The sequence below is a fragment of the Dermacentor albipictus genome, chromosome 4, assembly GCF_038994185.2.
Source record: "Dermacentor albipictus isolate Rhodes 1998 colony chromosome 4, USDA_Dalb.pri_finalv2, whole genome shotgun sequence".
Lineage (NCBI taxonomy): Eukaryota > Metazoa > Arthropoda > Arachnida > Ixodida > Ixodidae > Dermacentor > Dermacentor albipictus.
The window spans coordinates 74,235,697-74,263,595 of record NC_091824.1 but is presented as its reverse complement, the minus strand read 5'-3'; the positions used below and the strand labels follow the sequence as shown (position 1 = coordinate 74,263,595).

The following is a 27,899-nucleotide window of genomic DNA, read 5'->3' as shown; positions in this document are numbered from 1 at the left end:
AGCTTTGTCATCTAATACTCTTCGTGCCGTCGTCGTCACTTCGTTGTCATGCTTTCGTTGTCCCGCAGCCGTAGTTATGCTGTTGTGATCGTTCAATCGTCGTAATTTCAGCTTCGTGATCTGACTCTCGTCATGCCGTCGTTCTACCGCCATCGTCCTCATACAGTAGTCATGCTGTAGTCATGCATTCGTTGTCACACTGCTATGGTGTTGTCCTCGTGGTCGTTAAATTGTTGTTGTTTCAGCTTCGTGATCTGACTCTCGCCATGCTGTCACCATCACGCCTTCTACTCCAACCCAGTGGTCTAAGCTGCTTTATAGCTTGGGCAGCTATGTTTGTTTTCGGGATCATTAAGGTGTCGTGGTCATTCCAGCTTTGTAGCCTGACTGTCCTCATGTCATCGTCATCCCGTCGTCGTCGTCATGCGGTCGTTTTATTATTGCAGTAATGTCATCCCCTTGTCATGCCGACATTGTCATAGCGCCTTCGTCATGCAATAGTCCTCAACCTTTCTTGGTCATTGTATTATAATCATACTGTTGTCACTCATTCGTGATTATGCCGCCATCGTAAAATCGTCGTCGTAATGTTATCGTGGTCGTGCCGTCACCTTCACGCCATGGTCGTCATACAGCTTTAATAAAGCTTTCATAAAGCTTTCAGAGTCATTATCTTGCCATTGTCCTCATACACACATCGTCATGCTAGTGTCCTCGTGTCACTGCCGTGTCATCGTCGTCAGTCATATAGTCGCCGTCATGCATTCGCTGTCAAACTGTCGTCAGGTGTTTATGGCACGGTCGTTCCTTTGTCATCATTGTAACTTCGACATCCGACTCTCGTCATACCATCGTCGTCGCGCCGTCGTTCCAACATCGTCATCACTTCAGTATCGTCATCTCATTGTCGTCACGCTGTCATCATACCACCTACGTCGATCCAGAGACGTCATTCCTCGTTCGTCATTCTAATGTAACCATGCTGTCGCCATTGAATCGTGGTCGTGCTGCCGTTGTAATGTGGTGCTCGTCATTCCGTCGTCATCACACAGACGCTATCACACATCCGGCGTCTTACGGTCATCGCCATGCCGTCTTGGGCGTGCAATTGTCGTTATTCGTGCCTCTTCATTCGGTTGTCGTCATACCACCGTCATCGTGCCATCGTCTTCGTAGAATCATCGTGATCTCATTGTCCTTATGTCGTCATCCTCATGTTGTCATCGTTATACCATCATCGTAATTTAAAAATCGACGTGTCATTGACTTCACGCCGTCTTCGTTCTACGAATTCGTCATTCCATCGGTACCATTCATGCTTCATCACTTCATCGTCACTACGTCGGCGTCCTGCAGTCGTCATCATGCCTCCATTTTCATGGGCGACTTTAGCAAGCGAGCGCCAAAGTACAACGATATCGGAATATCTTGCACATAGCCGAAGCGAGAAAAATCTCAGAATTACCGCTATATGTGTTAAATAAAATGGACTTCAGGAATAAGGTCTGTCGCTACATTGTTCGTTCGCATTACCGTCGACAGTCATGAGATGAGTGCTGCCGCAATTTTATTAACAAGATGTCTGAATAAATTGTTCTTGATTTCTTCTTTGATTCCACTTAAATATATATTTACTTCATTCTTTATTTTAGAAAATGTTTACGTTGATGGCGGGGGATTTTCGTTTCTCGCTTTGCAGTCACTTATACCGTGGGTAGGTACCTTGTTTTAAGGGGCCAACGTCAATATCTATGTGCCATGCGTTTCGGGCAGAAGAAGAAAAAGCTGCAGATTATCCTTCGATGCCTGTCGTGGTGGAATAGTGATAGTGTGCAGAAATATCCACACAATAAAAGTGGACATAGGCGCGAAACCATGTTTCGTAGAACCACGCCGGGTTGACTGGAGCTCTGGCAGGCCGAGGATAACGGACGCCTGGTTAGGGTGTGCGTTGGCTTGGTCGGCTTAAAGACATACATATAGGTAAGCGGCTTTGCAATCACTGCGGGCTTCTTAGTTTCTACAGCGTCCAGTAGTAAGCAGGAGATTTCAGGTCATTGCATGAAACTCTCACGAAAAATTTTGGTCCCCGTAGACACGGCATATCCAGGGTGCTTTGACGCTGCACACATGGTCTATGTTCCCTGGCATCACGTGCAACTGTTTAAAGATTGTTTCTGAGGTGGCGGCTGAAAGACGAATGGCAAAACGCGGGAGGCAGTCTGGGTCACGTGGAATTGGCCTCGTTTTATTCATCCAGCAGGAAGAGCATGGCCGCAGCGGCAGCGGAGCCGGCGCCCTTGCCGGCAGACTCGCCAGCGCCGGAAGACGAGGCATGCGGTTGGGGTCCTCTACAACCGGGCATCCTACAGCCACTGCGCACGCCACCCTTGGCGCTGGCGGCCTTCTGCTCAACCTCGTTCATCCAGGGCCTGGCGGTGAACGGCTACGTGAACGTGGTGCTGCCCACGCTCGAGAAGCGGTTCCAACTGCGTAGCGTTCAAGCCGGCACCATCGTCAGCATGTACAACGTGGGCTCACTCCTCTGCTCAACGCCCGTCGCCTACTTTGGTGGTTCCAGCCACAAGCCGCGCATCATTGCAGTCGGCACGGTCATCATGGCCAGCGGCTCGCTGCTCTTCGCACTGCCACACTTCTTGGCGCCCAGCTACCACTCGCGCGTCGAGGTGCGAGACACGTGCCCAAACATGCTGGCAATGCACGCCCTGTGTCCTCAAGGTGAAGAGGGCAGCCTAGCGAGCTACCGCTACCTGTTCATGCTGGGAAACTTCTTGCACGGCTGCGGCGCCTCGCCTTTCTACACGCTGGGGGTCGCCTACCTCGACGACAGTGTGCCCCCCAAGACGTCGCCCGTCTACTTGGGCATCTACTTCGCTATGGCTATCTTGGGGCCCGCCATGGGTTTCATCTCGGGAGGATACTTTCTCTCACTGTACACCGACGTCCAAAAGCCGTCAAGCGAGGTCAAGATCAACCGCTTCAGTAAGGTCTGGGTGGGCGCCTGGTGGATAGGCTTCCTCATCGCCGCCTGCATGGCCACAATCGTCGCCATCCCAATCTTCGCCTTCCCCAAGGAGCTGCCCGGTGAGCCTGCGCCTTTTCGTTCGGGGCTTCCGGCAAACGGAAAAATTCTGCCAGAAACGCCATCAAACAATACATGTAGACGTAATACGATTAGCACCAAACTAATGTAGCGACACACCATGTTGCTCCAGCAGAGACGCGTTAGGTATGAGGCATGCATGCAGCTGGGTTCCTCCTCCGCACTTCCCACTGGACAAGCTGCTGCATCTTGTGAAGCCACTGTGAAGTACGCGATTATGTCCATATATATGTATTCAGAGAACATTCTCTGAGTATATATGACATTGCTTTGAGTCCGCCGATCACCGGATAATTTTGTAATAATTTATATACATTTGAAGAGCAGCTTATATCCCGTGGCACATACCCAGGGACCTAAGGTAGTATGAAACAGGTTGACTGAGGAGAAGCACATTCCAAGCAGCAACGCACATACCCAGTGGCCCAAGCTGGGGTCGCAGACGTTTATTGAAGAGCATACTTAGCTAGGTATAATCTAACCCTGGAGCAATGGGAGGCACAGCTCTCCAGCTCAGACCCAAAGGTGCAGAAGGCTCTTCTGGCCCACATTCGGCTGGCGGCAGAAGCCAGTGGAGACCTGGACTTGGGCCCCCGCCTGTTAAGTTCCTAATCCCCTATCTCCCCTTTCCCCAATTCAATAATATTGTTGCAGGAGGAAAGCAGGCCCACGAGTGTAAAATAACGTATATTTACAACTGGCGTATATGGCGTTCAGCCAGCTGCCAGACTTCGTCTTCGTCTAGCCCAATCCAACTTCTCCGTTCCCTTCACCGTAACATCACCCTCCCGGTGGAGTAGCTCCGTCCCGGTGCAAATTATAGAGCCTCAATTATTGGGGGGACATAGGGCTTAAGCCTGGCGACGTGAACAACATCGTTGGTGACGGTGCGATGCACTGAAGGCTGACCGACTGGGGTGATCTCGTACGTCACGTCGGACACTTGGCGTAAGATCTGGTACGGACCAGAATACCGGGAAAGTAGGTTTTCCGACAAGCCGACGCGACGTGAAGGCGTCCAGAGAAGGACAAGGGAACCAGGTGAAAAATGGTAGTCTTGGTGCCGAAGGTCGTAGCGTCGCTTTTGAGAAGCTTGCGAGACAGTGAGGCGATGACGGGCGACATGTCGGGCCTGGGCGGCTAAGTCAAGAGCATCGCGAGCGTAACCAGTGCTGGGTGATTGTACTGCGGAAGGTAGCAACGTGTCAAAGGGCAAGGTGGGGTCGCGGCCATACAAAAGGTAAAATGGTGAAAATCCGGCAGTGTCGTGACGGGACGAGTTGTATGCGAAAGTGATGTATGGTAAAGCGACGTCCCAGTCACGGTGATCGTCGGAAACTTACATGGCCAGCATTTCAGTTAGCGTGCGGTTGAGTCGCTCGGTGAGGCCGTTCGTTTGAGGGTGGTACGCGGTAGCAACCTGGTGTTCTGTTGCGCAGGAGCGGAGCAGGTCATCGACGACCTGCGATAAGAAGTAGCGGCCGCGATCCGTCAGCAACTGGCGAGGGGCACCGTGGTGCAAAATGACGTCGTATAGTAAGAAGTCTGCGACATCTGTAGCGCAGCTGGTTGGTAGCGCTCGCGCGATAGCATATCTCGTGGCATAATCGGTTGCTACAGCAATCTATTTGTTGCCTTTGATAGAAATTGGAAAGGGGCCCAGGAGGTCTAGGCCCACACGAAAGAAAGGCTCTGTCGGGATATCGATTGCTTGAAGCAAACCAGCGGGAAGCGTAGCAGGCGTCTTCCGGCGCTGACACAGGTCGCAAGAAGTGACATGACGGCGCACAGAGCGATAAATGCCGGGCCAGAAGAAGCGGCGCCGCAGGCGGTCGTATGTACGAGTGATGCCCAGATGTCCAGCAGTAGGAGCGTCATGAAGTTGCTGGAGCACGGCTAGTCGAAGGTGCTTGGGAACGACTAGGAGGAGCTCCGGGCCGTCAGGACGAACGCTACGATGGTATAAAGTTCCATCGCGCAAGGCGAACATGCGGAGGGACGGGTCATTGGGCGAGGAGCTTAGGCGTTCCATAAGTGTTCGAAGAACAGGATCTTTGCGCTGCTCATCGGCAATATGGAGGAAGTCGGAGATGGATAGAACACTGATGTCTGAGTCTGCATCGTTATCGTCCGGTTGATCCACGGGATTGCGGGACAGGCAGTCAGCGTCTTTATGCAGGCGCCCTGACTTATACTTAATAGAAAATGTGTATTCCTGTAGACGCAATGCCCAACGTGCAAGTCGTCCAGTTGGGTCCTGCAAAGAGGAGAGCCAGCAGAGCGCGTGATGATCGGTTACGACGCAGAAGCTCCGACCGAAAAGGTACGGCCGGAATTTCGCGACCGCCCATACGAGCGCGAGACATTCTCTCTCGGTAATGGAGTAGTTTCGCTCGGGTGTGGAAAGAAGGCGGCTAGCGTAAGCGATGACACGGTCTTGGCCCTGTTGACGCTGAGCGAGGACAACGCCGATGCCATGACCACTCGCGTCAGTTCGTACTTCAGTGGGCGCAGAAGGGTCAAAATGTGACAGAATTGGGGAAGTTGTAAGCCGCTCAATCAGGGTAGAAAAGGCTTTCTCCTGCAGACGGCCCCAAGAGAAAGAGACGTCTTTCTTAAGAAGGTCAGCGAGAGGGTGAGCGATGTCGGCAAAATTTCTCACAAATCGCCGGAAATAAGAGCATAAGCCCAGAAAACTACGGACATCGTTTGTTGAAGAAGGTACAGGAAAATGTCGCACGGCGTGAACTTTTTGTAGATCAGGTTGGATTCCGGCGGCGTTTACGAGATGGCCGAGCATGTTAATTTCACGGCGACCGAAATGGCACTTGGAGGAGTTTAGCTGAAGGCCAGCCCTACGAAACACGGAAAGTATGGTTGGGAGGCGCCGCAGGTGGCTCTCAAAGTTCGGCGAAAACACAATCACATCGTCGAGGTAACAGAGGCATGTAGACCACTTCAAGCCGCGCAAGAGAGAGTGCATCATGCGCTCGAATGTAGCTGGCACATTGCATAATCCAAACGGCATGACTTTAAATTGGTACAGACCGTCCGGTGTGATGAAGCCTGTTTTCTCGCGGTCCATCTCATCGACGCTAATCTGCCAATAACCGGAGCGGAGGTCAATTGATGAAAAGTATTGGGATCCGTGAAGGGAGTCAAGAGCATCATCAATGCGCGGCAGGGGATACACATCCTTCTTTGTTATTCTGTTGAGGTGACGGTAGTCAACGCAGAAGCGCCACGAGTTGTCTTTTTTCTTTACTAAGACAACCGGCGATGCCCACGGGCTACTGGAAGGTTGAATGAGGTCCTTGTCCATCATCCTGTCTACTTCTGTCTGTATGATGGCCCTTTCTGTTGCGGAGACACGATATGTCCGCCTATGAATGGGGCCGGCGTCACCTGTGTTGATGCGATGCGTGACAACAGATGTCTGGCCAAGTGGACGGTCGTCCAAATCAAAATTGTCCCGAAAAGATGACAGGAGCTGACGAAGAGCTGTTGTTTGTTCGGAAGGAAGGTCAGGGGCGATCATCTTGGAAACATCGTCCGCAGGCGTCGAGTACGGAGGAGTGGGTGACAAAAGTCCGTTGGTACTGACGAAGGATTCAGAGGTCAAAGAAGAAATCTCACATTCTTCCAAAGGAGTGATATGCGCTATGGCGATACCATGTGGCAGCACATGCGACGAAAATCCAAAATTGAGGATGGGTACGCAAGCGCAGTTTTCGCGGATCCGGATTAAGGTGCTCGGTAGGGCAATATTGCGCGACAAAACCACGTCAGTAAGCGGCGACACGACGTACTCGCCATCAGGTACGGCAGGACAGGACGTCAGGAGGACATTTGTAGCCGCTTGTGGGGACAGCCTTGCAAACTCAGCAGAACATAAGCGGTGTGAAACACAAGTTGTTGCGTCGGCAGGAAGCGGCAGATCCAACTGTACAACACCTGCAGAGCAGTCAATTTGGGCGGAGTGTTTTGAAAGCAAGTCGAGGCCGAGAATTAGGTCGTGTGGACAGTGTTCAAGGACGACAAATAGAACAGCGGCATAATGGCCCCCAATGGTCACACGTGCTGTGCACATTCCAAGGACAGGTGAAGTACTCCCATCGGCGACTCGCACAGTGCACGGTACGGCGGGTGTCAGAAACTTTTTGAGCCTTCGGCGGAGAGCAGCGCTCATAACTGAAAGCTGCGCTCCTGTGTCAACGAGAGATCTAACAGGGACGCCATCAACTTCAATGTCCAATGTCCAGTAGGTTTCCACATGTAGGCAGGGTCAACAGAGGATTTGAGGGCCGGGTCGGAGTTGCAGCTTCACCTCCGGGAGCTGCACCGCCTAGTTTCCCGAAGCGAAGCGACCGGTTGCAGAAGGGGACGAAGAGCGGTGAACGAGAGGCGAGCGGGACCTACGACCTTGCGGAGACGGGGAGCGGCTGGATCTTGGTGGAGCACTGTCGGCGTTGATGTTCCTAGTCGGCGTATAGGGCGAGAAAGTACGATGGTCTGGTACTTGGCGGTAGTGACTCGGAGACGACCAGCGAGGAGGCGACGACCAATGGTTGCGGCAATGACGGGCGATGCGTCCAATACCGGAACAATTAAAACAGATAGGTTTATCATCCGCTGTGCGCCAGTCAGCTGGGTTGCGACGAGGGGGCGGAAAGCTTTGCGTCTGGGAGCGAGCGGCCGGAGAAATCTGGTAGGTGTTTGTATGGCGGACCGAGCAGAGAGATGGAATGCCCTAACTTGCTATTTCCTCCCGAACGACCGCTTGTATAAGGGAGATAGCGGGCACGCTTTCCCGACAGTCAGAACGGACTGGAGCCGGAGCCATGGCCTCAAGCCCACGGCAAACGATGCGCGTGATTTCTTCTGGTCCTGTGGGCTGGACGAAGCGTGGCGGGTCTTCGCAAGACGATGTCGCGGCGGTATTGGGCAATCGGTCGAAAGTCTGAGCGACGCGGCGGCCCTTCGCTTGTTCGAAGCGCCGGCACTCCTTTATAATTGCATCCACAGTGGCACAATCCTTGCATATCAGGAGATTGAAGGCATCGTCTGCAATACCTTTCAACATGTGACCAATCTTGTCTGCCTCGGTCATGTTGTTATCAGCCTTGCGACAGAGGGCCAGCACATCCTGTATGTAGACGACATAGGATTCGGTGGACGTTTGAGCGCGACACGCAAGTTCTTTTTTTTGCCGCCAGCTGACGACCGAGAGGTCTGCCGAACAGGTCTCGCATTTTTTCTTTGCAGACATCCCAGCTCGTTGGGTCAGCTTCGTGTGTGTCGTACCATTGCCTCGCAGTTCCTCTTAGGTAAAATATGACGTTTGCTAGCATCATTGTTGGATCCCACCTGTTGTTGTCGCACACTGGTTCGTACATCGCAAGCCAATCCTCGACGTCGGCGTTGTCCGTGCCACAAAATGTCCCTGGGTCCCGCGGATGAGTGAGGATGACCGTTGGCACGGGCTGCTGAGGCGTTGTCGCTTGTGTCGGTTGATGTGCCATTGTGGCGGCAGGTAGATGACGTCCGCTGCAAAGGTCCGTTATTGTACCCCGCACCTTCCACCAAAATGTTGCGGGAAGAAAGCAGGCCCACGAGTGTAAAATAACGTATATTTACAACTGGCGTATATGGCGTTCAGCCAACTGCCAGACTTCGTCTTCGTCTAGCCCAATCCAACTTCTTCGTTCCCTTCACCGTAACAATATTATTCTCACTCATTAAAGGGCGGCACAAACTTGGTGGTGCATACCCAGTAACCAAATTTAGCGTGAAAGGGGTTTATTGAAGAGTGGCACATAGCCAATGACACATACCCAGTGACTCAAGTTGGCCAGACGGTTGGCTTCGAACCCTGTATCTTCAGCCCAGCAGTTCGATGCTGTGTCCATTAGACCAAAGGCTAGCCAGCGACCCTAGTTCACTGCACAATCACTTAGAAATATGAAAAGGCGTGAAGATCCCAAAGAATGCTAATGCCGCTATTATGCCACATTCTTCACATGACGCGCACCATTGTCATCAAAGGGCAACGGTCCTATTTTTGTATGCATGTAGCATTCATAGGGTACTTCACACACTTCTCAGCACGTTTTATTATGGTCAGCATTCTTTGTAAACTTCACTCACTTTCAGGGGTCTCATATTCTATCTAACCATTTTCCCGCCAACTCAGGTCACTGGTAGTGCATGGACTAATGGGTACAGTGCTCAGCGATTAATATGCGATATTCGGACTGCGTAGCGGCTGCCACATTTTGAATACCCGTGAGCTCTGGGTGATTGATGAGGCGCTGAATGCCTGTCACAATGCTTCACAAACGAACTCGCTTTCACGTGGTGCGAAAAAAATTTCACGCAACCTGTTTCAGGATGAATGTCAACGGTAATGAATTTAGCATTAAATCAATATAGCGACACCGTGTATTGCCACGACTGGAACGAGGTATGTATAGGCATGTTCCGCAGCGCGATTCCTCTTTCTCGCTTGGATGGATGGATGGATGTTATGAGCGTCCCCTTTGGAACGGGGCGGTGGGTTGCGCCACCAAGTTGTTGCTATTATACTGCCTAATGTCCTACCTAGGTTAAAGAATAAGAAAGAAGAAAAAAACACTATGAACAACCACACCCAAATTCTCTGATCCCCTATTGCGAACTGTGCTTTTGTACGTCTCAGTTTTTTGTCGTTTCCCTACTTTTCTTCTACCAATCCTCCAATCGCCTCTTACTAATGCCTATTGCGGACATGTTTACTTTTCCACTGCTCTCGCTGAACCAATGGGCTTCAAGGAGGCCAGTGATGCCTAAATTGACCAGTGGGTAGCCGTCTTCACATTCTAATAAAACATGCTCCTTAGTTTCCCTAGCTTTACCGTAGCAAGCACATGGTTCTTGTTCCTTCTTATATCTCGCTTTATAGGTGCGTGTTCTGAGGCATCCTGATCTCGCTTCGAAAAGTAATGAGCTTCCCTTTGTGTTGTCATAAATTGTTTCCTTCCTGATTTCGTTTTTTTCCTCTTAAGTAGTTACTCATGGCAGGTTTCCTTTCCATTGCCGCCACCCACGGGATTATTTCAGCCTCTCTGACTTTACGTTTGACCTTCTTTGTTGCTATGTTGCCCACCCTACATGCCGCATACTTGCTGGTAAGCTTCCTAGTTCTTTTCCTTCACTGCGAATCAATGTTTTTCCTGTTCAGATACCTGAACACTCTCCCAGCCTATTTACTTTCTTCCATATTCCTCAGCCGTTTTTCATACTCAATTTTACTGCGAGCTCCCCTCACTTCAAAACTAGTACAGCCCATATCACCTCGCGCAGCTTCATTTGTAGTCTTCCCGTGAGCGCCCAATGCGAAGCGACCCACTGACCTTTGGTTCCTATCGAGTCCTCATTGTGCCCCTGATTTAAAGTAAACAACCGCACTTCCAAAAGTAAGTCCTGGAACCATTACACCTTTCCACATACCTCGGATGACCTCGTACCTATTGTATCCCCATAGCGCTCTGTGCTTCATTATGGCTGCATTTCTCTTCCCCTTCACTGTCATTTGTTCGTGTGTTTCATACATCTATTATTTATATTCTGTTACCCGAGGTATTTCCTGGCCCTGTATCTCCACTGTCTGTTCACTCTTTTCTTTGAATACCATAACACCTGATTTTCTAACACCAAATTTCAAACCTTAATTGTTACCTTCCTGTCCACAGATATTAGCCAGACGTCACAAATCACTTTGCTTGTTAGCTAGCAACAGAATGTCACCCGCATAAAATAGTCCTGGAAGCTGCTGCTCTATTACTGTACCCGCCTGTTTGTATGTGAGATTAAACCCGATATTACTTTCTTTTAGCGCCCTCTCCATCCTCACCATGTACATTATAAACAGCAGCGGGGATAAAGGGAATTCCTGCCTCAGTCCCTTGTTGATATGAGCTTTCTCCTCGCTCCTCATCCCTTCCCATTCAACGCAAACGGTATATTTAAGGCAAATCTCTCTCAAAAGTTGTAGACAATCGTTACCTAAGCTTTCCCCTTTCAGAATATTCCACAAAATGTTGCGGTTTACGTTGTCGTAGGTTCCTGTAATGTCCAAAAAGGCCACATACAACGGTCTGCTTTCTACTTTTGATATTTCAATACACTGAACAAGAACAAATACCTTATCATCTAAACGCCTACCTATTCTGAAGCCATTCTGAAGTTCTCCCAAAATGCCATTATTCTCTCCCCATGCTTGAAGCTTTAATCTGATTGCCTGCACTGCTACATCGTATATTACCGATGTAATGGTGAACGGTGTATTTGAGTGAATTCTATCTTCCTCCCCCTTACCTTTATAAATTAAAGTCATTCTACTATGTCGCCAACTGTCTGGTATTCATCTATCTTTTAAAGCTTTTTTTTTCGCTTCTTTCACCAGAGCTTCCGCACTTGTTAGTCCTATTTCATTAATCAGCCTAACGGGAGCCTCGTCTAGCCCTGTGGCTGTGCGTTTAGGAATTTCCTCTTCCGCTTTCTTCCAGTTGAAATTTTTCAGCACCAGCTCCTTTTCGCCCAGGGTCTCTATCGTGCTCGTTTTTTCTTCAAACACAACCTCGTCATTGCCTTGGAAGGATTCGGCTGTTATTTTTCGGATGTAATTTATTGCCGCTTCTCCTTTTAGTCTGTTTTCATCTTCGTCTAGGATATGTTGTTGTATTGTTGTTGACTTCCTACCTAATAATTTTACGTGGTTCCAAAATACAAAATATTCTAGGTGCGGCCTCCTTTTTCTCACGTATTTCTGACAACTAACGTTCACTTTCACCTTTTAATTTTGCTTGCACCAGTATTTGAGCCATATACTTTTTCTCCCGGTATATTTCCCATTTATTGGTTACTTCATCCTGCTGCAACTGCGCCTTCTTTGCCTGCCTGTGCTCTCGAGATGCTTTCTCTCGTTCGGCGATCGCTTCTCGTATCTCCCTGTTCCACCAGCTTTTCAGTTTGTTTCTTCCTTTACAACGAACATGTTGTTTCTCTTTCAGCATTTCTGTCGTTATGACACCTAGAAGCTGACCATATTCCCACTCTTTACTTGGCCATTGGCCAAGTTCTTCCTCGACTCTAGTGGCTATATTTGCTATTTGTTCAGCGTTCAAATTTGGACTGGCCATTTTGCGCTCCTTGTTCTCTTTCCCAACTACATATCCCATTTTCAAAACGGTGCGTTTATGGTCACTCTTTATGTTGCTATGCCCTTCCTCATCAATGACCATTTCTTTCAACTTATCGCGAATTCCTTCTGTCATCATACAGTAATCAATGGTCGGTTGCCGGTTTCCCACTTCCTACGTGATCTGCCCTTCACACTAAGGCCATGTGTTCAAAATAACGAGGTTATGTTAGGTCACAAAGGTCTAGTATTGACTTCCCGTTGTTTTCGGTATAGCCATCTAAATCCGGTATGTAGGTATTCATGTCATCTAATAGGACAATTTCAGCACGATTCCCGAAACCCTTACTATCAGCGCTTATGCATTCCAGTAACTCTTTATTCTTCTCACTCATTGTACCTGATAACCAAAGATGCTCTTGACTTTTTGAATTTACTCTTTTCCATTTTGCGGCTCCCTGATGGATGAGCATTCCGACACCCCCTTCCTTTCTTTCCGACTTAGTTCTGTTGCACCCCTCCCAGACATAATTCTCAATAACTGGCTGCTCTTCCGAGCCTCTAAGTTGCGTTTCTGTAACCGCATACACCCCTATTTGTTCTCTATTTAACTGTTCCTCAATCTCTGCGCACTTTTCTTTTCTTCTGCCACCCTGCATGTTTATGTAGCTTATTGCATGGTGAGCTCTCTTTCTTGGTTTCCTCCTTTTTCTTTTATCGACGGCGATTCTCTGCTGAGGTTCTCCTAGGGGACCTTCTTCATTAATATCTACTCTGGCCTCCTGAGCGCCCACAGGCCCCCTAAAAAAGCAACAGCCAGACCACCATGTCGCCCGCCCACTACTCGTGCAAGCCTGTAATTAAAGTGGATCCCGTCTCGTTTAAAAACCCCCCACCTTCTCACTTCCTTGTTTACTTCGACAACCTCGAAGCCTTTTTCTCCGCTCATCTTCCATATTGCCTTATTAGAAGCCACTACAGCTCTTTGTACGTGACTGTCACGTACAGGCACCTCCGGCACCGTGCACACCACGATCTGCACCTGAGAGGATAGGTCAAGCAAGTCGTCCACCCCCTTCGCCAAGCGCTGGGCTAGTCCAGTCCGCTTCCTGTTTAGGACGTCAGTTAGCCCACCTGCTACTATGACAAGGTTGCGCACGTGGCCATTTTCCGCGAGCTTTTCTTTTGCTCGCTCCATGACAGAACCCAGCGTGCGCCCTGCAAATGTCCCTACCGCCACTCTTTTATCGCCTTTCACTCTCTCCACAATTGCTTTTGAGCATCCAGCCAGGTTTGAGTTGCCGGGGATAATCACCCTTTCACTCTCTCCTACCTCTCCATGCTTCCCTTTGTCATTTTCCACATGATTCGGGGCAGTTGGAGAAGTATGGGAGAGGACTTTGCCCTGCAGTTGGCATAACCAGGCTGATGATGATGATGATAACATGATTCGGACTCGACAAGGGGCATTGTCTCCTGGGCTCCTGCTTTTTCCACGTGGTGGCCTCAAGGTAGGTGCCGGTCTTTCCAGCTAACCCTTCATCAGGCCGCATGCATTCCACGTACTTTGCTGACAGTCCCTCGCCTGTCGCGTCGGGGGTCTGCGTTCGATTGTCACGCACATTCTCATTCATAATGGCGGCACTGTTCCGGTTTTCCTCGGCTTCTTCAAGTCTCTTTTCAACTACCTTCCGTGCATCACGGTCCCTGCTTAGCTTATTTTTCAGCTCTCGCACCTGTTTGAGAAGCTCTTCCTGGAAAGCCTCCATTTTCTGCAGCCTAGTATCGACATCACATTGTGTGCAAGTTGATTCGATGCCCTCTCCATTCTCATCCGTCTCCTCATCTGCCTTGAGGGACCCCCCGCGCACTGCCTGCTTTCCCGGCTTTCTCATCATGCATTGCACTGCTTTTTGCAAATACTATAATACTATAATAATGCTACTACTGGTGCAAATACTATAATACTATGATACTATATCAATGCAGAGCAGGTGCCTTTTAGCAAAAACCGATACGCACAGGATCCAAATTCTGAAAAGGTCGCAAAGCAACTCTCACCACTGTTTCAAAAGCAATCAATGCCGCGGAGACCGAAGCTATGACAGGCTCTCGCACGCGCTCAACCGCGCGGCCACGCTCTCACATTGCTACGAAAACACGCACAGTAAAACCACGATTAGCTATTAGTCTTGCCACTTCAAAGCTACGATTTAAGGACTACAAACACTCAACATCCCACCCGGCTGCCCGTGTTGAAGCACGTGGCGCGAAAGGGCGCTCTAACCATCCTGTAAAACCAAATCTACATGAAGCACACCCGTGCACCCAAAATACGCGATAAAGAAATGAAAGGAAAGGAAAACCACACAATTACAATTTAAAGGCAAAAAAATCAGCAAATAATAAACAGAAGTAAGCTCAATGCATGCCCCAAAACTTATCATTTCGTCGCCACCACGGAGCCCTGAAAAGCACGTTCATTCACCACAAAATCCAAATACACAACTCCCCCCCCCCCCAAGAGAAAAACTAAGAACATCGCGCCATCTAGCGCCGCCACCGTGAAGCCTGCGCGTGGCCTCCAAAATGCATGGCGCGCCGGTGCGTGCGAAATCTGAGAAATGCGTCATGCGGCAAACAGGCTCCTCTCTCGCACTTCTTTCTAGACCCGATGCGCCCTCTTGTGGCATTGCCGAGAAGTTCATCTGTGGGCTCGGAGAGAAGAATCGTGGCGCGCTGGTGCCTGCGAATACTGAGAATTGTTCCCTGGCTTGTCGCACAACGAGTGGCACATACTCAGCTACCCAAGTTGGCGAGAGGTCCATTGAAGAGTGGCACGTGTAGGCAGTGCATCCAAGGTGCCGCTCACTAAAGCGTCGGCGGAAAAGGCGTTCAGTGAAAAACCGTACATACTCAGTGCATTTGTGACGCATCCCGCTAATGCATCGGATCGGTGTGCTTGGGGAGCTCTTGTGACGTGGGTTCCATTTCCGCTCAGCAGCGGAATTATCTAAGGAATATTCTTTTGTCATTGCAGAGCGACACATTTCCAGTAGAACATGCTTAGTTAACCAAGTTGGCACCAAACACGTTCATTGCAGAATGCTACAGGCCGAGTGGAACACGCCCAGTATTCCCAATCGGCGTCAAAATGCTTTTGCGAACAGCGGTACCTATAGGTACCGCTGTAGATGCAAGACCGGGTACACCCAGTTCTGCATCTACAGTAACCCATTATGGTGTGAAAGAGCGGCATATGTACGCACTGCCGCATACTCAGTGACCCCAAGTTGGTCCGACGACTGCTTCTATATCCTGTCCATCGGCACAGCAGCCCGATGCGCTTTCATTAGACCACGGATAACCCAGTGGATCAGGTAGGCTGGAAAAAAAGATGTAAACATACATAGATAGTTGGCCCCCAGAGAGTGCGTGAAGTACCCTAAGAATGTTAACGCATTGAAATGCCTCAGCTCGGCGTAACTAGCGCCCACCGCAGGCGCAAGAAGTACAAGGTAGCCACGCGCTTCGAGGGTGGACTTTAATCGCTGAGCACTGCGCAGCTTGGCTGCTGTGCTGAAGGAACAGAATTGTTGCACACTGGCTATGTGTTGCTCATCAGTATATCTCTTTCACGCTAACTTGGGTTACTGTGTGTGTGTGCGACTTGGTATGGTCCAGTCTTGATAAACCTCTTTTGCGCTAACTAGAACCACTTTGCATGTACCACTGCGTACGTGCCACTCTTCAAATAGAAAAAAAAATATATGCTCTGAAAATGCATGTTTTATTTACACACGAGCCACGGGTGGACTTCCTGGCGGCACCGCTAGATGCTGTAGACTGTTCAAGGGGACGCGAGACAGATGGACCCGGCGGCATGCAGGCCTCATACATAACGGTTCTCGGTGGCGACATTGTATGTTGTGTCGCTATATTGTTGCAATGATCAACACATTAAGGTCGATAGTGATAACTTTATGCGTTCAGTCGGAGTTTTTATGTTTGTTTCTATGTCCCTGTCGGTACTCCCGCCGATTTGGGTCACAGGGTAGTCCATGGTTTCATGCGTAGCGCATTGCATTGCTGCGCTGAGAGAACCGTGTTCGAAAGGAACCATCGCACCAACTTGGTTCCCTGGGTACGTGTCACTGCAATTGTGCCGCATTTATATGAACGGCTCTGACGTCAACTTGATTAGCCAGGTATGTGGCGCTCTGCAAGAACTTTCACGCCCGCTTTGTTAACTGGGTATTTGCGATTCAGAGGATCTTTTCTGAATATATATTCAAATAAGCACCACGTGTGGGCTTCGTTGCGGCGCAGCTAAAATTGTCGCAGCGTGTCCAGATGGAAGCTTGGAGATGATTCTGGGCGCACACACGCCTTGTACATTAGGCGTTTCGGTGGTGGCAATAAGCTGTGTCTCTACATTGCTTCGGTGTTAATCGTATTAACGTCGACATTCCTCGTGAAACGACTTTTGCCAAGAATTTTTCTAATATTGTTCGATGCAAAACGGTGGCATGTTCTTTGGAAATTGCTCGTGCATTGAAGAGTTATGCCGAAAAATAAGTATTTGTGGCCCCATTTTTGTTCACTACGACTCCGGCTATAGGATGTAAAACCATCGTGAAAAAACAACACACGGCATTTAACGCAATGTTATCATCAGGCATAAGCTACAAAATTATGTGGCGACCACACATACCGCTAGAAAGAGGCCTCTTGAGGCGGCCAAATAGACATTGCAAGTCTCCCTTACGTTGAAAAAGCAGTACACTTCATACGTGATTTCAAGTCCCCTGCCAGGGTGGAACATAGTAGCCACCATTTTACAGAGTGCGGGAGCTGAGCAGGTCTCGCGTAATCTTAACCACGACTATCGGTACCGCACTTTGTTCCCATCAGCCCAACTAGCGGTGATTTCTGTACGTGCTGTTCACACACAGATCACACAATTATAATAGTTAGGTTTTATGCACAGATTTAGTGTACCACGTAGCAAGACATAGACAGCTTCATGGGAACTTGAAAGAAAGGTGTGTGGACCATACAACAATGAAAGTGACTTCCCGTGGCTCATTGTCGCCAACGGTGGACCGGCATTTTCTTTGGCAAACTGTATGTTTAGAAGTAATTGAAATACGAAGGGCCCCAATCCCAAGTGGAACGCAGAAAAGCGGAACTGTTTCGTTGCAGCATCAGGCCCTTGCTTTCTTTTAACGAAGACCCGCGAGTTCTGTGACTAAATTTAAGATGACCTTTACTTTTATGCGTCAGTATAAAACAACTTAACCACTTCCTTATACTCAGAATTTTAAATGGAACATGAGGGGTGCGGGAAGTCCGACGTGTGACAACGGTGCAGGTGTGTCGTCGACCAGATAAAATAAATTTACATCTTAGTCAAGCCTGCTCTAGTGGGTGCGGCTAGTTCCACGGCAGACTTAGGTTGGAGACAAGCGTGCTCCTGAATTCTAGTTGCAAACATTACCGATATTTTCGTATGGAAGTTTATGGACGCATCAGAAAAAGTAGTCCATAACGAACGTAGGATCATCATGCTGAGCGCCTCGCAGCTTTTGTTGCGTCCTCCTCGTCAGCCCTGTACTGGCATGCAAAAAAGCGCCGACTACTTGCAGGCACCGAAAATGTCCCAATGTGTTTCTCAGTTTTTCATCGCTTGCACTCAATCATTATGATCCCAGGGTCTCGAGAAATTCGCTCCTCGAAAAGGACGGAAATGGACGTGCTCGCAGCGACCAGAATGCGCATGGAGAAGCCAGTGAAATTCATCCCCATGGTCTTGGTGTTGCTCTCGAATCGCACCTACATTCTCCTCACCCTCGCTGGAACGATTGAGAGTGAGTAGAGAGACTCGCATCATGAGGCAATGCGCATTCGAATATAGAAGCATGAGGCGTGCATATGCATTGACCCCTTTGACAACCTCACTTTCACAGCCCTGATGGCATCCGGGATCTCAGCATTCATCACCAAGATCCTCGAGTCCCAGTTTGGCTTGACGTCATCCGCATCGGCTACCCTTCTAGGTATGTATAAAAGTTACCGAATGCATGTAACACATAGAGAGGTAGAAATAAAGGAAAGAATAAATTATAGGCAGGGAGTTTAGCCAGGACTGAGTAAGGTTGGCTACCCCGAAAACTCTGGAAAGGGAAACGGTGAGAAAAATATTAAAATGAGAAAGTTAGGTGTTTGACGGGCAGAAGAGGCGTCGACACACTGAAATTCTGAGTGCTGTGCCGCAGACGGTCTTTCAGTCCAGTCACCTTTAGAAATCGCATTAGCGCTTTCTTGGCCTTCTGCACATTTGAAGTGCTAAAAATTAATTAAATTATGGGGTTTTACGTGCCAAAACCACTTTCTGATTATGAGGCACGCCGTTGTGGAGGACTCCGGAAATTTCGACCACCTGGGGTTCTTTAACGTGCACCTAAATCTAAGCACACGGGTGTTTTCGCATTTCGCCCCCATCGAAATGCGGCCGCCGTGGCCGGGATTCGATCCCGCGACCTCGTGCTCAGCAGCCCAACACCATAGCCACTGAGCAACCACGGCGGGTGCAGTTTTCTTTAGTCTGAAGTGTCGGCATTTACAGCGTGTGTTCGGTATGGATGCTTTACAGCGACAGTAAATATGAGCTGCAAAATGAACCTGCCTCGTTTATCTGTCTGTCCATCTCGGTACGCATAAGACAAGGCTGTCATATTAGTAACACGTAAGCATCAGGCCTCCTACTACATGGACCTCGCTGCAGAGTGAAGAAAAAGATTGCCCACAACCACCGCTGCATTGCTACAATGCAGCCAATCCGTGAAAAAGTGTAGGTGCCCTTGTTTAGTGATTGCGTCCTATTACGGGTTGCCGAGTCTCTACTCAAGCTTGAAATGCCCTAGTCATAACGCCAGAAATGTACACTATGGATCTACGCTTGCTTCGCGGGAATTAGCGGAATTAGCAGGATTAGCGGAATATTATCAGAGACAAGAAACAAAAAGTGGCATAATTTAAAGGCCGTCATTCCTGAGTTGTTGTGGCTTTGCAGGAGGTATACTTTTCCACCAATGTGGCAGCAGCGTGTGCCGCATTTTTTAGCGCATCCGGATTACTTACTATGCGGCAGCGTTTACACGTAGCCCACCCATCCTCGTCCGAAGCAAGCCGAAACTTGTTTCCGGCGATTTGCGTTCCGACGGTGAGTGAAGAGAAAAAAAAAGAGCCTCTGTTTTAGTTCTCTCTCCCTGAACGCGTCACGTGAGTGTTTACATACACCAGGTCATGCTGGTTACCCCGACTCTAACTACCCTCTCCAGTCGAACGGCAAAAACAAGGATCTGATAATGAGGCACACCGTAGTGCAGGGCCCTGGAACAATTTTGACCGCCTGTGCTTCTTTAAGGAGTACCTAAATCTAAGTAGCTGACTGTTCTTTTTTTTTCAATTTTTTGTGTGTGTTTGGACCGATAAAAATGTGGCAGCCGCGGCCGCGATCGAACAGTTGGCATTGCTTTCGGCAGCGAAACACCCCAGCCGCCAGGCCATATCGGCGAATGAAAATGTAATTGTCCGTGCAAATGATGACCTTGCTGCTGGCATCCAATATGCACCATCCCATCTTGTTGAAATCTGTGGTAAAATGAGGAAAGTATGCCTCGGGCCTTTGCATTTTGTGAGAACACCAACGCTTGCATGCTTCCAGCGGAACTTTAATCACCCAACGAACGTGTCGCCGTCGGACAGGCAATTCAGACAAACGTTATATATGGGGATGCTAGAACAAAATGAACTCTACCTCCGAGAAAAATGTGCAGTAAAGCACGGGAGGTCGTCTCTACGGAACGTGTCCTTATAGTGGGAACAACTAACGGAAAAAGAAGTGTGAGGGTGCTTGTATTGCAAAATAAAATTATTATTGATTACGAGAATATTCAATTCACGAGGTGGAATAAACTTTACCTATTTCAAAGAGAAATGGATGGGTGTAAGTCTGTCGATCCATGCGGGTTACGTATACTGAACCAATGCACGTATTTTTGTTTGAAGTGCGACCAACGTGATCGACGTGTCGAGCTGTCTACATAATTCGGAATGAAGTTCAGCGAGTAAAGGGTAAATGATTACCCGCATGCGTTGCTCGGCATGAAGCGATACAGGTACTGCCGTTGGTTCTAAAGCAAAGATTTTGCTGCTAACCCGCTCGGCTTTTGTTTTGCTGGTGCAGCGGTGCTCCTGCCGAAGAGGTATTACACAGAAAAGAAAATAATTAACGCGTCCTGTTTTAGGAACGGACCTTTGTTCCCGCGCACAACCGGCCGATGCTCCAATCATTTTACATTCACCGAAGGCCTATCCCAGCGGTGCTCAATCTTTCCTTCCCTGCTACAACAAATCCAATGCTCTATGTGCGTGTAAATGTGATGCTCTTATCACACAACGTAATCCTTCGCCGCCCTCAATTGCGTTTTCCTTCCCTTCGCACTCATTTAGTTAAACTAATAACACACCGATTATCTCGTTTGTGCATTACGTAAACTACGCTTCCCCACTTTTTCCTCTTAATCTCAACTAAAACTTTAGAAAAGCACCTTTGCTTTCTAACCGATATCGCTTCCCTCACTGTCGTCTAGCTCTACGACGCGCACATATAGGTAAAATAAGTAGTTTCGTCCGAAAGGCGAATCATTGGTACATGTAGGAAGGTATTAGAGATGAACATGAGGTAAGGTTTGTAGTTTTATTCTTCTAAATAAATTAACAGGCATGCTGCCAGGCACGTACAGGCAAACACGAACAGATCTCACTCGATCACCGCAAGCACACGTTGGCACAACGTTGGCGTGATGAAGAGCGAATACGAAGGGGACAGAACGCTTATGCTGCCTCTCACTTCAACGCGTCCCGGAAACTTGAGATTGCCTGACCTCCAGCACTAGACACGCGGAAAGACAACAAACATGCCACCCCACCAGCCAACTCGGCTCGCCTACTTTTGCACCCACCAGAAGTTACCCATAAGATAGGGCGCGAAGGGAGTACGCGCTCAACCGCGCGGGTAACCACTTGGAACTATGGCCGGGCTACCATAGGAGACAAGCTCACCCGCTCTCCTTCCCCTGCCTCGCCTTGTACGTGCTTTATCACGTGACCTTAAACATTGGCGTGCATCAAGCCGCCATCCATATTGCGTTCTGTCACAGCCGCACCATGCGGCGCGCGGGGTGCGGTAGGATCTTATCGCACTTGAATTTCATGCGGAACCTCACGCCGACGGTGGAAATTCGCCCACTGTTCACTTAGTTGGTACCGCAATAGTAACACTGCTGCAATATTTTGTAAATTACTTTCACAATAATGAAACGCCCGCACCATGCAGTAGTTCGGTGGTCACGCAGGACTGATCGCCATACCGAGCGCATGTGGAGGCACCCTGCTGGGCGGCTACATCATCGACAAGCTGGACCTAGTGTGCGCCAACATCATCCGCATGTGCGTCATGGCCAGCATGTTCACCTGGTGCATGATGGGTTTCGTCCTGTTCCACTGCCCGAATGCGCCGTTTGCCGGAATGAGCTTCACGTGAGTAGAGCGCGTAAGTACGCCTCCACACGTGGCGGTGGCGAAGCTCCTGCGCACCATGAAACATGCGCGCACATTTTATTATCGCCGTGCTTTACGCAGTAAGATTGAGAGCAATCTGATGGGCTCGCTTTTGTTAGTTAACCTATCGAGAAATTCAGTAATCACTGGAGCGAAAAAAATTATCAGTAGCCTAGAATCATCATTGGTAAAAGAGAAACGAGTTTACTGATATTTCTTGTGTCTGTGATGGCAAAAATAACGAGTCGGAATGAAATTAGAGGAAACAAGAGAACTTACTCACAGGAATAATGAAACGGACTGTGTCAAGACAGTTAAAATGACAGAGGGTATATCGAACCTTCAGGCACCAAGTAAAGAAAAAGATGGTAGCGCCACATTGGAGTTACCTAGTCGCACAGTTGCCTGAACAATGTTTCTGTAGGGGTGGCTTTGCTCAATGATACTCATGGCGAACCAAGCGCTGGTAATATCGTGTCTGTTTCCAGCAAAGGATACCACTTCAGCCCAAACGCGACCTGCAACGCGCAGTGCAAGTGCAGTGAACTGCTGTACAGTCCTATCTGTGGCGTGGACAACGTGACCTACTTCTCGCCATGCTTCGCGGGCTGCCGGCAGGAGATGATCGTGGAAGGCACAGTGGTGAGTGTTCTACAATGCACACCAAAAAAAGGGCTACAACACTTGTCTTGCTGGCTCGCCGGTCAGATTCTCACCCACAACTTCGCAATGTACATGCGCGAAACAATATGTAGCACCCTGTATAGTGCACAAAGATATAGTTCGAGTTGGGCGCTGGTGTGGATTTTCTGCGCCTGGCGTCACAGGTTATCTTGAAGGGATGGCAGAAAAGCGATACAATGCTTCAGCCACCACAAAGAGGCAAGTAGTACGCAGGCACTTTTTTTTTTACATGGAGCTGCTTTCTGTCAGTCAGATAAAAAAAAAGAAGAGATAAATTTACGAAGAACACATCCCAGTTGTTATCAAAGAATACGTTTGGCATGCTTTGGGAGGAGGTGACAATATGTTGCACCATATGTCATGGGCGGCACTCATATTACAACCGTCTCTTACCGTGTGCGGGAGCGAACAGGTATTGTGAGCGCCGCATCTTCCAGGACCAGTTTGGATACCCGTGCTGCGTCTGCGGCTTATTCTCATCGCAGACGCTTGCGGTCAGAGGTGGAGCATCTTAAACGACAGCGCTTGCTTCTTCGACAAGACGCGCAACTTCTTAAAGGCAGTCTTAGTGCGCTAGCCTAAATGTTACCACGTGCACCAGTACCGGCGGTGGTGTGGTGGCACCATGCGCATGGTGCCGTGGTATACCGTACCACCATGTTGCTGGTACCGCTATGTTACCCTGCACTATCCTCTGGACGGACTTACGAAAACTTCGAGACAACCACCAGAAATCATGGTTATTTCCCAATGCGAACTGGATCGCATTCCCATTGCTCACCGCATCCTGACTAGACGGTCATTGCCAGTGGATTCACTTTCAGATACTAACAATAGAACATGATTACCAAAAGCACGATGCACTTGTGCTTTTGTTGGCTGCAGACATGAGGATATTGATGTAAATATTCTACATCGAGTGCTAAAAGACGTCGACATCCGGCAGGTATACAGTGGGAGTAAATCGGCTCTCACGTGAAGTGCTCATTAGTGACTTGGAAGATGCACGAAAATGGGATGATATTTCAAACTCGAGACGTTTGCCTGCATTATCTCTCGCTGATGCAGTGAAATTTTAACGACAAGCAAGCTAGGCAGACTATGCTCGAATATTCAATGGAACGCACAAGGCACAGCATGCCGCAGCACAAACACATGATGACTGAAACATGTGTGACTTGATCTAATGAGAGTATTTGTAGGGAAGCCTACGAAATCTCGTTGTCGTGCGGTAGATGGTGCACAAGAAATACCAGATGCTGAATACGCCTTCGTCTACGCTGTCTCAAAGGGTTGCACCACTCCTATTGATCGTGCAACTGGCGTGACTCCGGCGGCAGTTCATTGCTAACAAGCACTGCTGCACTAACGAAGCTCAACTGTGACCACACTAATGATCCTAATGAGGCCGCTAAATCTGAAAGCGCAGATGTCATTTTGCGTTTAGAGACCCTCAAAGCTTTTTTTTGAGTTTCATTTGGTTTAGGACACCAACGAAAATGGGATAATTATGACTGCCTTCAGAAAAGGTTGCGCTGATTACTGAGTTGTACTTCAAAGCCTCATCCATGTTGCTGGCGTGCTTGTTACGTGTAGCTATTTGTTTTCTTTATATGGTTACGTCACTCATGTGCTTTGTGAAATGTTAGAATCTCTAGCTGGGGGTAATAAACGTCTACATGATAGACATCCCTTGCACCATCAATTTTCTTCTTTTTTCTCCACGTTTTACCTATGCGGCAAAAATTACAAAAGGAAAGTTGCCTGCAGATCGGAAGCACATGTTGGAATTTATGTGCAACGACACTTTGCTTGACGCCGTGTATCAAGTACTAATGGCTGCGCCATGCAGTTGTGTTTACTTCCATACAATGCACCGTGAAACCACACCAGCGGTCCCGTATATCCACCCCCAAAGGTCTCCAGAATAATCTCGTGCAATTTTTAAACATTTACTCACGGCACCCTAAGATGTGCCGAAGTGCAAGCGCCAACTGAAGCACATGCGACGTTCACGCAGTGAAGTCACGCGGGTGCGTGACTTCACTGCGTGAAAGTGGTGGAGGCAATGCATAATGCCTGTCGAGATAAAAATTCTTGACGACAGCTGTATGCAAAGAAAATTAGGACACGCACCTGTAGCTACACTGAAGGAGATTGTACTTATTCGGTCACTGCAGCACATATACGTTTCGGGGGACCAGCCAAGAACGGACGCACATCCAGGGGCATATACCAAGTTGCTATATCAATGAAAATGAAGTAAACAGGCGAACTCATTGAACATATTGCCGAATCTAATTATGAGGTCAATGTGCTGTGGAAATACCTATGAGCAGACATAATATGCATAGGTTTTATAAGGCAATGTACCTTCTTATCACGCAGAACATTTGTCGGTCAGGCTACCAGGGTTGTACAGCTATGAGCCTGTTTGCGCGCAGTACTTGCATTCGGCGTGCATTGTACCTTTATATATATATATATATATATATATATATATATATATATATATATATATATATATATATATATATCCACATGTATGACAGCCGAGATGCCGACCGATTTAACGGCAGACAGCAGCAGTCCCAGCAGGAGCTGCGCCGAACCCGAGAGTATGGCGAAAGAAGGCTTCGCTTTGAAAAACTAGCACTGAAGTCGTTTCGCTCCGAAGCAATCGTAGGGAAGTGCACGAGGGCCGGGTTTGTGCAGCGGGGTAAAAGATATAAAAAAAGCTGCTAGGCTATGTTCTCTAGTCACCATATTTCAACCCGCATTTCCAAATTAAGGCGGAAAGTGACATTGCAGAATGAACAATAATGACATTTCTGTGTTTCGAGCTCCCTTATATGCAGATGACATTAAAGTAAATGGTATTTTTTTATCTTCCTCCAGAAAACGGGCTTCAAGACTGAAAGGTTCATTCTTGTAAACCAAGCGGGCTGACGTGACTGCCTAATGATAATGAATAACGTCGTGAGAGGTTCAGACTGAGGACAGAAGTTATGACACAAGCTGTGAACTTGCAAATAAAGGGTGTGCACCATAGAAAAAGAAAACGCTTTCTGAATAATGAAGGCAACAACTTCTTAAGCTTAAACGCACGGAACTGTAGGGCGTTACGTTGGTGCCGTCGGTGCTACTTTTGGTCGCACAAACACATTGCAGGACTGTTTGAACGCATCTGGCAAATGCCTAAAGAAATAATCAAGAGAAAAATAATTTGACGTGTAATATAAAGTTACCCTCATCAAACCTAAAAGCCACAATTACTCTTTGAGACAGCTTGGTAAGCTAGAAAGCACGCTATAACGAAATACGGGTGGTGACACCACCTTCAACTGCGCATACCCGCCCATCGCGATCTCACAAATTCCCGTACCGCCAGCTTGGGCCTAGGTAATGTTTTTGTCGGTAAAAACAGGGTGTGATTAGCCAAGAACGCTGGCTTGGTGCTTCGGGCGCATCATCACTGCCTCCCTGGAGAGTAGAGCTCACGCTCTCAGTGCCTGACCGTCAATATACAAGTTCCAAGCACTGAGCTTAGCAGTCACTGAGAACGTCTACTTAGCCGAAAGAGCGAAAATGCACTAAAAAAAAAGAAAGATAAAAAATTTTTGACGCTTTCGACATCACAACGACATGCTCAAGCTGGGGCATGGGTGCGAAATTAGGAAAACATTAAAGAAATTTACCTTCTTATCGTTTTCGGATATACTCAACCTACTTCACAGGGAAGTAAGTAAAGATAAGCGATTGAGTCACCACTTTATCGAGTCTAAATACATTCAGTGTCTCGCCTTAGCGTCCATCTAATGCCGTCCCCGTTCGTCGAGCCTGAACATCTCTTTCCCGAAAGGCCAAACGTGGAGCACACGGGGGAACGCGTGCTTGCAGGTGTACTCAGACTGCTCATGCATCAACGCGAAGGAGCAGCGCGACGGAGTGTCGGTGCCGGTGCAGGCCGAACTGACCCGCTGCCAGACCTCGTGCGACTTGCTGCCGTTCTTCTCGGTCGGCCTGTTCCTGGTGCTGTTCGGCACGTTCCTCAACAGCGCGCCCGGTCTGAGCGCCAGCATCCGGGTGGTCGGAGACGCGGCCAAGCCGCTCGCCCTCGGCTTGCAGTGGGTCTCGGTGCGGCTGTTCGGCACCATCATGGCGCCCATCCTGTTCGGCATGATCATCGACCGCAGCTGCCTGACGTGGCAGACCCTGTGCGGCGAGCAGCGCGGCGCGTGCAGCATCTACGAGAACAGCAGCATGAGCTACAACCTGTTCGGCGCGCTCATATTCGTCAAGACGCTGTCGGTGCTGTTATTTTTCACCGCCTGGGTCACGTACCAACCGGCCAGCAACTTCGACCTCAACTAAACCGGCCGGCCCAGGGTGCCTAAGCTCCATCGGCACGGCATCGCGTGCAACATAGCCACCCTGCAAAGGCGGTACTTTTTCGGCGAGTGGGTGACCGAGGCTCCACCGGACGAAGGTGAAGGTGCTTGACAGAAATAAACACCCGACATTGAAAACACCGCGAAAAATACTTATTTGGTCGCTTTGAAATGGCAACCGATCGCGATGAAATCTCACGTGGCAATGATCGTTTTACTTTAAGTTGCAATGATTTTGTAAATATGTTTTATATACGAGGCAGCTGAACGATTGGCGGAGAGCATGCGCTGAAATGAGGACATAGCGAGTGATACTATATGTGTCTGCTTCTTTAGCAGTTTCAATCGGTGCTTGTGCACCGAATTTAATTTGCCGCCACTTGCGCAAGGAATAGAAAGTGCTATCATGTCAGCTGGTGCTGGTGACGATTAATTATTAAGGATTAGATAACTTTGACCGTAAAAAAAGCAGTATGCGTAATGTATGCGAAATGATAGCAATAAAGCAATTTTTTATTGCTGAATTCTTTATAGGAGGTACTGAGAGCTGATCAAGGGTAATATCATCCCGGTCCATATATTGTCATGTGTTTCTGAGAAGACAGATGCGAGCGCTTATGATTCATTCATTTGCCAATTTGGGTGCATAGTATATTCGAAGCTGCTCCTTCTTAACTGTCACGGTCCCAATGAAAAGGAAGCCGTTTTTGCGGATGCTTAAAAAAAATTACAGGACGAAAACTGTCGCTCTGCAGCTCTTGAACTAAATAGCATTCCAAAAACACATCATAGGCCTTTACTTGTCTTGATAGAGTTCGTATAAACACAGGGCACCTATATTTAATGTAGGAAAAACACGGGGAATGCAGAACAAAGAAATTCAATATGACGAGCA

At 48.6% G+C, this 27,899-nt stretch overlaps 2 protein-coding genes across 5 annotated transcripts in view; one reads left to right on the top strand and one right to left on the bottom strand.

Annotated features, from left to right (window-relative positions):
• Positions 1 to 27,899, bottom strand: part of LOC139059140 (uncharacterized) — a 293,594-nt gene that overhangs the window by 45,054 nt on the left and 220,641 nt on the right. The window contains exon 1 of one of the 3 annotated variants that reach the window (XM_070537115.1): positions 21,843 to 21,955. The exons of the other annotated variants lie outside the window; for them this stretch is intronic. Within the exon in view, the coding sequence (XP_070393216.1) occupies positions 21,843 to 21,851 (9 nt within the window). The 5' untranslated portion in view covers positions 21,852 to 21,955. Of the gene's footprint in view, positions 1 to 21,842; positions 21,956 to 27,899 lie in introns of those variants that run through there. 3 annotated transcript variants of the gene reach the window in all.
• Positions 1,753 to 27,142, top strand: LOC139059139 (solute carrier organic anion transporter family member 4A1-like). 2 transcript variants are annotated; one of them, XM_070537112.1, is made up of 7 exons: positions 1,753 to 1,983; positions 2,264 to 3,105; positions 18,017 to 18,172; positions 18,272 to 18,361; positions 21,725 to 21,908; positions 22,418 to 22,571; positions 26,514 to 27,142. In XM_070537112.1, the coding sequence occupies exons 2-7, from the start codon at positions 2,271 to 2,273 to the stop codon at positions 26,985 to 26,987; spliced, it is 1,893 nt and encodes a 630-aa protein (XP_070393213.1). In that variant the 5' UTR covers positions 1,753 to 1,983; positions 2,264 to 2,270; the 3' UTR covers positions 26,988 to 27,142. The 2 variants fall into 2 exon arrangements, with proteins under 2 accessions (XP_070393213.1, XP_070393212.1); XM_070537111.1 differs by having other exon boundaries at positions 2,261 to 3,105.